Source organism: Elephantulus edwardii, unplaced genomic scaffold (genome assembly GCF_000299155.1).
Source record: "Elephantulus edwardii isolate Elephantulus edwardi_28Jun2011 unplaced genomic scaffold, EleEdw1.0 scaffold00124, whole genome shotgun sequence".
Classification (NCBI taxonomy): domain Eukaryota; kingdom Metazoa; phylum Chordata; class Mammalia; order Macroscelidea; family Macroscelididae; genus Elephantulus; species Elephantulus edwardii.
Genome location: NW_006399874.1, coordinates 5,081,655 through 5,094,015, shown reverse-complemented (window position 1 = coordinate 5,094,015; position 12,361 = coordinate 5,081,655). Strand labels below are relative to the sequence as shown.

Genomic DNA, 12,361 nt, shown 5'->3' with positions numbered 1-12,361 from the left:
GTCCCCAGTTCGCTCCTGTCTTTGAAACATAAAAGTTCTTTCATTGGTATACAATCCCCCATCCTGCACTCCCCCCTCCACCACCCTGAGTACACTCCACTATGCAACCTTAATTCTGGACTCTTGTGATAACCATAATACCCTATCATATTTTATAGTTAAAAAATTGTTTTAATTGGTTTTGAGTTGTATACAGTGATATTCCATGTACCGTACAAATATGCTCCATGTTGATTTTAGATCTTCAGGGTCCATTTTAGAATAACTAGTATTGTTATTTTTTAACTTTATATTTTAAAATAAAATCAGTTTCTCTCTCTCTCTCCTCATTGATTTGTTCCATGATCTCACTTTGTTGCTCTTACGTACCATCTGGTCGGAAATGACCCTCCAGTGGGTTTCTAGAGGCTGTACATCACATGGGGAGGAGATTGCTCATTCTTTTCATGGGGAAGAGCTGGTGAATTTATAGCTTTACATATTGCTATACAGTAACAGGTTATTTTCCAGTTTGTTTGGGCTCCAACTTAATCACCCATTGTTGTCAAGTCTGTTTCATAAGCCAGAAAGACCGCAGGACATGAAAGAATTACCATATATGGTATAAAAGGGTATAAATCTTTATAGAAGCAGACTGGCACACCTTTCCTACAGAGCTGATGGGTGGTTAAACCACTGACTTTTTTATTATCAGCCAAGTCTTTAACCACTGAGCCACCAAGGCTCAGGTGTCTCAAAAGACTTTCTATGGTATAGTAGTGCAGACACTCAGACACTGCCCTTAAGTCTCTTTCCTGTCCTTTCCTCTCCTTATAATCTCCTCCTTGCAATAATATCATCTTGCTATGATTAGTGGCAGAGTGGCTACAGTGTTAACAAACTGCACTGCAGTCCCAAAGGCACACAATTCTAATCCACCAGCTGTTTGGTGGGAGAAGGATGAGCATTCTCCTCCCATGCTATGCACTGCCCCTGAAAACCCACTGGAGAGTAAGCTGTGTGTCAGCTCCGACTTGATGGCAAGCAACAGTTACAGGTATGAAGAGAGGGAAGTCAACGTTGTCCCAAATGTTTGGTCTACTGTTTCACTCTATGATTTCCTACATTAGCTGTTCTACTTAATTCAGTTCCCCTACTCCTCCATGTCCTTTGAATTCTGTAGTTCACTAGAAGTTCTGACAGAGACTCAACCCCATCAAGGAAATAATGACGCACACAACTGTGGGCGATGCAGGCTGGTGTTGCAGAGACTAGTGAGCGATAGGCCAGGTACAGCCTCCCCAAAAGAGAGCTAGAATTGATCTCCCATGGGTTTATATAGGCCTCTAATAGGATGGGACTTCTATTCCTCCCGAATCCTATCTCCTTAATACAATAAAAACTTTACAAGAATAACCAGTTAATCAATGGCTAGGTAAGACATTTTGAAAGATGAAACTTTGGCACCACACTCCTCTAGGCTTTCATATTTATCATTTTAACATATTAAATATTTATCTTTCTTTTTTCTCTGGAAAAAGAATATTTTTTGTAGCAGTAAAATTGTTTAGAACACATCCTTGTAATATCTTTAGGTGGAGAAGAGAAATGTCAGTAGTCAAGTAACTTCACATACTGCTTTCAAATAGCTTCTGTTTTCCCTGGTTTATCTTTGTAACACATAATAGCAGACTGACAATATTTTCTATTGTACATACACTTACATAGCTCCAAAGTAATTCCTTAAACATTTTTTGTTTAAATTGTTTGTGCCTGTGTAGTTTGAGTCTACTATCATGTGGATTTTAATCTATAGGTCAAGGAGAAAACAAATGCATCCAAAGTTCCTTTGGATTGTTTTTTCCCTTTTAAAGATGAATTGAAATGTAAGATGATGTTGTTCCCTACCATCGGTTTGGAACCAACCCACAGCTGACCCTCCAGTGAGCTTTCATATGCAGTTAATTACATGGGAGGAGACTGCGCATACTTTTCCCAAGGAGCTGCTGGTAAATTCAAACCACATGCCTTCAGGAGTCTTATCACTAGGCCACTAGAGCTCCTTGGGATCTAAGATAAGGAGAGTAAAATTGAGAATTTCCTTATTAAGAGTTAATGGCAAATACTTGTAAGTGTAAAATGCAAATGTTGGCATATTGGTCTCCTTTGTGTCTGGCAACCATGATTTTGAGTGTGTTTCCTTTAGTTATCTGTGTTACCACATAGTAATCCTTTGTGCATCTTTCATAATGATTTTTTCTGTAGTGTAGAATTAAGGATTGAAAACATTATGCAGTCATCATATTACTTAAAACCAAATTTGATTCAAGATGGTTTGATTTCAGGAGTAAGGTAAATACATTGCATTGTGGGAAAAGTATGATGTAAGATCTTTTCATGGACACATTTTCTTAATTATAAAGTGGTCTTTGAAAAATAGAGTTCAAACCCTTTATTGTAAAGTATGCATTTCTATTCTTAATGTCTTCTTTCTTACACAACAATGGTTTAAATGGTTGAAGAGAAGCTTCTAGAACTTTTTTCATGTCAACAGTCTTTCACCACAACATTATGCAGAATTTTCCAGTTGACTTTCTGCTCTTCCCCAAACCCAGACTGAAATCACAGAATTGGAGGAAATTTACGCTTACCAAATAAAATACTTGCTTCTGTCTTTACATATACTTTCTTCACAGTTGCTGAGCTCCAAACCACATAGGCTAAAAATGAATTATAAAATAGTTTGGGAAAACATTTGCTCTATGAAGTAATTGTCACTAAATACTTTCAGGATCAACAAGTTGGTAACTTTCAGACTGTTTTGGGCTACATTTTCACTGGTGTAAAAGTTGGAAAAGTTGGCCAATTTCAATAAAATAATAAAAGCCAAAGAACATAGTCTCTAGAATTTTGGTATTAATATAGCTCTAAATGATTCAATTGTTCTGGTAATCTTTTCAATAGCCTTTTATGTGTATGCTCATGATATTATGCCTCTTTGCCAATAATAACTTGATTTTATTTTGTATTTTGTTTATAACATTGTGAAGTAATTCTATAGATATTTTAATATAATTAGTAAAATGATTATTCATTTAATAATTAGGGTCTAATGACCTCTTTTTATATCACAAAACATGTTGATTTTTTTTCCTATATGAAGAACAGAAAAGAAAATTTAACATTTTCCTCACCCTGATCTAGAATTCCTATAATAAATGTTCTAATACTACCCACGTTCTTAATTAGAATACCTCAGCTATTAAATCAGATCCATGTAGAGAACTGTGAAGAAATGAGTTCCGATGATGTCCTGGGAGTGGAAGCCAGTGAGCGATTCAGAGATGCTTCAATTATCACCCTATTTTCCCCCCAGATGTGCTCTAGAATACTTTGGAATTGAGAAATAGTTCTGGATATATACAATTCCTCTTTAACATCATAGATTATGTGTAACAACCTATGTTATTAAATGTTGGAGACAGTCCTGAGAAAGAAAGGACTATGTACAGCAGGAAATCCAGCTTCTTAGGTCTGAACATATCATGGGCAGTTTCATGTCCTAAGTTAAGATTCTGGACTCCGTGAGACATTGCATTTCTACAACAGCTGTACAAGTTAAAGCCTAAACCAATGTATGGGCATCTTGTATCTTTTAAAATTTTATAGTAAGATCTTAATTAAATTAGAATGTATGGTATGTTTGTTTGGATAGGAGTAGTTATGGAACTTTATGCCAAGTGATGTCTTCTTGATATGATTGCATTTACTTCTTTAAAATATTTTTTAATTGTAATTTTGATGCTAATTTACTGAAAGATTGGATTTTTTTTATTCATTCATTGTTACACGTTTTCCTCCCTTCCTTTCCTTTTCTCCTCCCTCTGTCCTCTTGGAATGCACCTCTCATTCCAGATTGTTGTTATACATGTAATGTCTACTTATATATTTCTTTCTTTTTAAGCTCATCTTCATTGGTTACATTGAGAATATGCATTTTCTGAATTAGAAGGATTTCATTGATATCACCATATTTTCTCTATACTTAAAATGCAAAGAATTTTACTTTTGCCCTGTGTATAAAGTGGTTTTTTAGAATATTTTGCTGTGTTTAATAATGTTTTAAATATCTATATGATCTATTTTCTTTAAATGTTCAGTTTTGCTTTTTAACTAGATTGTGAACATCTTGTTTGTAGTCATTGTTCATATAAAACATTTGTTTCTGCAAAATTCAAACTGCAATGACAAACAGAATTGAGCTGATTATTACTTAGCTACAATCTAATATAATTCACATTGAGATTTTAAGACTAAAACTGTGTGCTTCTATTTGGCACTGCATTTGTGGCTAACATGTTTGTCATTGTAGTGTTAATTTGCTCAATATATGAAAATCAAAGTAATGGCAGGCTCTGTGATTAAAAACAACAACATAACAAAACAAACTGCTTGATATTTTCACTAAAGAAAGTGATACACACTTTTCCTGATTTACTAGAGTACAGCTGTTCCCAGAAAACCCTTTCAGTGTGATAGCCTTTAAAATAAAGATGTTTTTTGAATACCTTTTGACTCTAAGTGATCCTTCTAATTGGGGTTAATGTCTTTCCTTTTCTACAGGAGTATTAATATGTATAAATAAGAATTTTTATCTTTTCCAAGTCATCTTCTCTGCAAAAGAGTTTCAATCTCATTCCTGTACACACACACACACACACACACACAATTATTTAACCTGAAATGTCTTCAAGAATTGACTGAAGAAAAATGAGGAGATAAAAATTAGTATTATTTGTATGATTGATATATCACTATCCTGCGTGATAAATGCTTATTTTGGTTTTGAGTGGTTATGTAGAACTATTCTACTTTTCACCAATAAACTTGCTAAATTTCACGTCAGATTGATAGAATCATTTTCATTTTCAATGAAGCCTACAAGGGAACTTGTACATTTGGGTGGAGGATGTGTGAGTTTTTCTATGTTTTCCACTTTGTTCTCTCTACAAGTGAAGTCTGCATGTTCATCATGATTGTAGAAGCAAGACAATTTGGAAAAAATATCACCATATTTTATGAAAGAAGTTAGCTTTTTAAGTGTGTAAAAGATTACTTTGGAAGAAGTAATTTAATTTTATTAATTTATAATTAAGCTTATTAAAGTAATTAGTCCTTTGAAATGTTTGTGCTGAATTTGAACTCTTATTATTTGATTGTTTTCGTTGCATTACAAGTTAAAATAGGGTATCCTGATTTTATCATTTAAGTTAAAATAGAATATCTTCTTATTTTATCATTTATGTTCATGTGAAAGAAGACTCAGAATTTACCTATAAATTCTTTAAAGAAGGCATTATTTAAAAATTAAATATTAAAAGTATTCACAGAATAGTGAATTTGATAAATTTTCTTTTTCAGAATTGGATTTTTTTTAAACATAGAAACATATTTTAATAGGCATGAAATATTTGAAGTTACCTATTTTATATAGGCCAAATATATCAATTATAGTTTTTCTTTAATGTTCTAATTTAAAAATATTATCATTTAAAACACATTTGTATTTCTTTTTAGGGGATCCCAGGTTTTCCTGGAAGCCAAGGATTAATGGGACAAAAGGTGAGTGTAATGAGAACCAAAAAAGATTAGGACAAGACCTGGCAATATTGATGGACAATATTATTTCACATCATTATTATCTTCACATGTTGTTGTTGTTGTTTTGTGCCTTCGAGTCACTTGCGACTCATAGAGACCCTATGTACAACAGCCCTAAACTCTGCTCTGTCCTGTGCCAATCGTACTTTCTCTTATACTCCCATCCTGATTACCCCAGTCACTGAATCAATCCACCTCATAGAGGGCCTTCCCCTCCTGCGCTGTCCCTCCACCCTACCAAGCATGATGTCCCTCTCCAAGGACCGGTCTCTCCTTACAACATGACCAAAGTATGTTAGATGGAGCCTCAGAATCCTTGCCTCCAAGGAGCTGCCAGTTTTACCCTGTCCAGGATGAATCTGTTTGTTTTCCTAGCAGTCCATGGTACCCTCAATATTCTTCACATAGGGTATATTTTCTCTGTGTTCCATCAACAAGTAATTTTTCAAATATGATGTAGTTTCAGATGTTGGTAATTTGACCATATAAATTAGGGTAATTTCAATCAAGTTTTATGCAGAGAATATTATTTAGGACTTGCACCTATGTTTACCATTTTACTTGTTTGCTTTTTGTCTTTCTCAAAATAACTTTATCAATTTTACTTATTTCCAAACTATATTCTTTATAAATTCCTTTAGTATAGATTTATTGTTGATGAGCTTTACTTAATTTTAAGTAACTTTATTTAACTCTTGAATTAGTGGAATAGTTTTATAGCATACACAACACAAGTTTGACAGTTATTTTCTCCCTACCAAGCATGATGTCCCTCTCCAAGAACTGATCCCTTCTTGCTACATGTCCAAAGTATGTCAGACAAAACTTCAGAATCCTTGCCTCCAAGGAGCAGCCTGGCTTAACCTTCTCCCGGATGAACCTGTTTGTTTTCTTACCACTCCATGGTATATTGAATACTCTTCTCCAGCACCACAGCTCAAAGGCATCAATCCTCCTTCTATCCTCCCTAGTCATTGTCCAGCTCTTTGATGCATAGCAAGTGATTGCATATAAATACAATAGTATTTTGTTTTCCCTGGAATTCCGATTATATGTATTTTATTCTTCACATTTCACACTCCAAATCTTAATAGCCTTGTTATCACATTATATATATTGAGTGATTTTTTTTGAGAGTAGAGATTACATCTCCTAGTTTTTAAAATAACATTTTAAACTTTCAGAAGTTCTCATTTTTGAAAATCATCATTTTATTCTTTCATTTTTGCCGCGTAGATTTTTTAAATTCTTATTTCTTTTTTGTTTAAAAACTTATTTCACACATCTCAAAAGTTCATTGTTTACAAGTCTGATTCATAGTTTAAATCACAGGAAAGGAGACTATTCATCTTTCTTCCTCGATGTCTCCAGTGAATTCTAACCATTGGAGGCATGGCATTTGGGTTAGCAGCACTACTTACTATGAACTTCACTACCATTTTTGTTTCTAGCACCTTCAGTATTTGCCATTTCTTGTTATTCTTGGTAATATAGTAGCCTAGTAGGCAGGAGAAAGATTGAAAAATCTTTTCTTGTGCATTTGTGACCTAGGAAAATCCAGTGAGGGATCAACAATGAATGGCTTCCAACTCACAGCAGTGAGTTTGAGTTTGATATATATGTACAGGTGTGCCTATATAGGATTTATATTTAAATGAGAGATCTTTGTAGCCCTTCACGCATTTGTAAGAAACTGCCTCACTGGGAGTCTTCCTGTAGTTTTTTGTTATTCTACATGCATAAAATATCTGAAAAATATCCCAACAACAACAACCAAAAAACCACCAACCCGAACTCAAATAATCATGACTATCAAATCTGAACTAACTCATAGCTGACCCCCTACCAGGTTTTTGTTATTGTTGTGTGTCATCAAGTCAGAAGACAGGCATAGCTGACCTTCCAGTGTGTTTTCAAAAGCAATAAACAACACGGAGGAGACTGCTAGACTTTAACCCAGAGCAGTTGATTGATTCAAACAGCTTGCCATCGAAATTGCAGCACAGCTTCTTACCATCAGGCTGCTAGAGCTTTGCATTGCATTGTAGGCAATTGCCCATTTTGTTCTAGAAGAGCATCTGGGGATTCAAACCACGTGAGAGTTACCCCTTTGGTAGCACAAGAACCATGCCACCAGAGCTGTCTCTAACATATCTGGGAGTAGTTAATTAGCCATAATTTTGGACATTGAAATCTAAGTCCTGAACTATTTTTTTGGTACCATTTAATTGTCTTTATCATGGTTCTCTAAATTCTACAGGATGTAAGATCCCCCCACCCCCCAACTTCGTTTTTTAATCTATTAAAACCTCACCATTCTGCATGAGCTGACAGACCTTACTTCTGGAGGATGGCAAATATCATTCTAGGTTTCCTAATGAAAGATTTAACTTTGTACTGGGCATAGATCTTTAAGGTATTTGAAGCTTTTATGTCCTGTCTTGCTTATATCTTAAAGGCGAAACAGAAAAGTCAGTCTGATTTGTATTGCATTTTTAATCGACAATGATTTAATAGAAATGCTAATAAATAATAAAAAATTTAAACTTTTATTTATATTTGACTTTTAGGGAGAAACTGGGCCCCCAGGACCACAAGGCAAAAAAGGAGCTCCAGGAATGCCTGTATGCTGATGTCATTATGGGTTGTTGAGTATATTGTTATAATATCCCAAAAATTGTTATTCTAGAGTTCACAAAATGAGGAGATCCAAGAATGAGTTTGGAGTCTACACATTCTGTGAATTTATATGAAAGTATTATGTGAATATTGCCATTTTTATGGAGAATGAATATTAGTTTTTAGATTAAAAAATATTGGTAACATGAGTTTTAGAAACTCTGATAGAAAACGTTTCTAGCTTTTCATTAAAGTTCTGAATACTGTAAATCTAAAATTCAAGGTGGATTTTTTTTTCACTTTTTAAGACTTAAATGAAAGGTAGTTTAAGTCACTTTTAACCGCATTCACACTATTCAATAGTAATAATGTTAAGAAAAAGAAAAATTACTCTAATGATGTGAATTACATCTTTGCGGGATTAATCATTCAGTATTGTGCCAAATCTCCTACCATTTAAAGGAACAAGATTTTCAATAATACTAAGTAAAAATCTAAGTAAATGGCAGTGATTTTGTTGCAAAACAGTAGCCTTTGCTTTATCTGGTCAAGTCCACCTGATACTTGTATAATTATTACCAGTATCTACACTTTTAAAGTATCATAAGGAGTTTATAGGGAAAGCTCTTTAACAACTTTCCTTATTATAAAATAGAGAAAGAATACATTCATATAATTTTGTACAGAAGGTCTTAAAATAGTACACAAATTATTTTGAAAGTTTAAGCAATAAAAGTGGCATAGACTGTTTAATATCAGAGATTTTTAAAATCCTATTTGGCATGTATAAAATTCCATAAAAATTTCTGGGTTTATTACTCAAAGGAGTCTCTATTAATTTAATTTGTGATTCAAACTGGCTATAATAGCTTTGTTTTTAATTAAAACAGATTAATTTTATGTTTGCAAATTTGTGACTTTTCCGTTTAATTATATAAGTCTAATAAAATAGATTATTTTACTCAGTGCTTGATAAATTAGTTGGTGAATTTTTTACAAAGGAATGAGGAAAAGTTCTCTGTCAAATATGAACCTAGCTTTATTAGGTTTCCATTTTGCCTGTTGTCTTTTACTAGGTGCCTATTAATTTGTGCTCTTTACAGCTTGAACAACTTTATAAGGAATCTACTTATACAATTTGATTTTTTTATTATCACATATATGTGTAAATTTCCACAATATCATATTTTAATGAGATAATTAAAAGCATGTGTAACTGGGGATTTGACTTAATTTTTTATTATTATTATTTTTTTACTCTTGAAATTTTCCATGCAAAATGTAGGGTTTGATGGGAAGTGATGGTGCCCCAGGTCAACCTGGAATACCAGGATCTAAGGTAAATATTGAAGTTCACAAGACTGAGAACCTTGTACAGGCAGAAAAATCACTTATGTACTTCAGTGCAAATTTTAGCTACCTTGATTTTAACCTGTAAATAATCATTTGTAAGACTGACATTTCAGACACTAATGCAGTATAAGGAGCAGGCTAACAAAGGTTTGGTTTAAACTGGGAGGGACCTGAAACCCTTACCACTCAATTTCCTCCTCCCTAACTGGCATCTCTCCCTGGGGAGCTTAGAGGACTTGTGAGAGCTATTCAACGTTCTTAATATCGAAACTATTCATCTAGAGCGCTAATCCAGTTATGATTGAGGTGAGCTCTCAATATCCCAGCCTTTTTTGTGACATTTTTACTTAATAAAATGAAGATAGATTTTTAAAAAAAAATTTTAATGAAAGTTTACAGAGACTTTGGATTTCCATTAAAAAAATTCTTTCATTGTTATACAATTTTCCCCACCCCCTAGTCCACTCCACCACACACTATGCAGCTTTCTTTCTGAATTCTTGTCATGACAATAATACCTAATCATATATTCCTCCTAAATCATTCTTTTCCTTTTCTATTTCAGTGCAGTAGTATACATTGTTTAGCCCCTGTTCGTTTCTCCCTCAACCCTAATGTTAGTGCCCTTTACAACAGTGGCACTTTGAAGTATTGACCCTTTGTGACTGAGCTATTTCATCCAGCATAATGTCCTCCAGGGTCACCCATTTTGTATAATATTGCATGAATTCCTTGTTTTTCAATGCAGCATAGTATTCCACTGTGTGAATATACTAGAGCTTCTCTAGCCATTTGTTCGTTGATGAGCCCTTGGGTTGTTTCCAATTATTTGTTATTGTGAACAAAGCCAAAATAAACATGGGCATGCATATATCTGCCTGGGTGACGATTATGGTCTCTTTAGGGTTTATTCTCAGTAGTGGAATTTCTAGGTCAAATGGTATCTCTATTAGCAACTTTTTGAGAAAGAGCCACACTGCGTTCCATAATGGTTGCACCACTTTACACTCCTACCAACAGTGAATAAGGGTTTCCTTTTTTCCACATCCTCGCCAACATTTGTTGTTTGCTGTTCTGTTAAAATTTGCTATTCTTACTGGGGTGAGATGATATCTCATAGTTGTTATGAATACGGATTTTTAAAAAAAATTTCTAAAGTTCCTTGTCGTGATTTTTATCAGTCATTCCCTCCATAAGCTTAAAAAATATAACAAAAAACTTGACAAATGTATCTAAGATGTCAGGCTTAGTTTTTATCCAAGTAGAAATGGAGTTTTTAACATAGATTGACAATTGCTGTTTTGTCAGTAGATAGCATTTTGACTTAAGATAACTATTTATTATAATGGCCTTGTGGCAAGAAGCTGCACTGCAATCCCAAAGGCACACAGTTCGAGGTCACTAGCCACTGCACTGGAGAAGGATGAGCAGTTTCCTCTCGTGCAATTTACTGCCTCTGAAAATCTGCTGGAGGGTCAGCTGTGGGTTGGTTCTGGCTCTATGGTGTACAATAACAACAACAACAACAACTTATTGTGATAGTCGATCAGGGAATCACAGTATGTATGTTCTGGATCGGCTTAGGAAAAAAAAATCTCCAACTCTTGATGAGTAGGATTTAGAGTAACCTTCCAAAAGGAAGTGATAGAATTTCAGTTTTGGAAGCATTCAATCTTTGACTAAGTGTGTCCTTAGACCCAGGCATACAGAATGTGTAGATGACTCAATCTATTTCAGTTTTAATTTCTAAAGTGTTTAGGAAAAGATATGGATTAGGATGTCATGAGAGCCCAGTGAGTAGGGTAAAGCAGCTGTGATCGTTGTGGACTTAAAAGTATGTGAGGCCTAGTAGCAGATGTAGAGCATGGGTAAGAAACAACTTAGAAAAGAGTGAGTGACTCATGTAAGTACTTAGCTTTTCCAGTGATCTACACTGTTAGAATACTGCTTTGCTTCTTTATCTACTTTAAATCCACAATTTCCAGTCAAAGGAAGATGACTTTTCAGTTGAAGCAGCATTATTCTAGGGTTAGAGTCATTGTGTGTGTGTGTGTGTGTGTGTGTGTGTGTGTGTGTGTGTGATTAATTTGAGTGATTGATACCAAGCAGTCACACTTTCTCAAAGTCATTTTGCAGGGCAGTTTAGGGTAATTGAACATCTCTTAAAAAACAGGGGGGAAAAGGTACAATTCATTCGCATATAAACTTCTAGATGCTTGAGTTCTTAAGACTGCAGACTAAGATTTCATCAGTTTATTTTATTTGCTATGTTACGTCACTGACTCACATGAATTTGAGGTCAATTAAATCTATTCAACTTCCTGTAAAGTTTTCTAGACAATGTTTTTGTGCCATGTACCAACTTAGGTCACTTCTGCCAATTTGGCTAAGACAACACAAAGCTGTTTTCAGCTTGTGTACATGTTTCTCACCTCAAGTAACCTAGAACATTTTCAAAAGATTAAAGTGAGATTGGTTTGCTTAACTCCTTAGTGAATCCCAAGTTGACTCTGAAGGATCCTTTTAAACACATTAATCTGCTTATGGGTGTTTGCCAGCTACTGTGCTGTGATTTCACTTATCAACATTAATGAACTTGTTCTTCAAGTTTCTACTTGATAAGAACTGCAGTGTAAAACTGAAAAAAAAAGCAGAAACTAAATGATCCCGGAAGTATTAAGAGAAGATGGAAGGAATATGCTGAGTCACTGTATCGAAAAGAATTGGAAGACACAGAAGAATTTCATGA

At 34.4% G+C, this 12,361-nt stretch overlaps 1 protein-coding gene across 1 annotated transcript in view; it reads left to right on the top strand.

Annotated features, from left to right (window-relative positions):
• Positions 1-12,361, top strand: part of COL21A1 (collagen, type XXI, alpha 1) — a 196,036-nt gene that overhangs the window by 135,046 nt on the left and 48,629 nt on the right. The window contains exons 18-20 of the mRNA XM_006893157.1: positions 5,557-5,601; positions 8,211-8,264; positions 9,545-9,598. Coding sequence (XP_006893219.1) covers positions 5,557-5,601; positions 8,211-8,264; positions 9,545-9,598 — 153 coding nt within the window. The remainder of the gene's footprint in view (positions 1-5,556; positions 5,602-8,210; positions 8,265-9,544; positions 9,599-12,361) is intronic.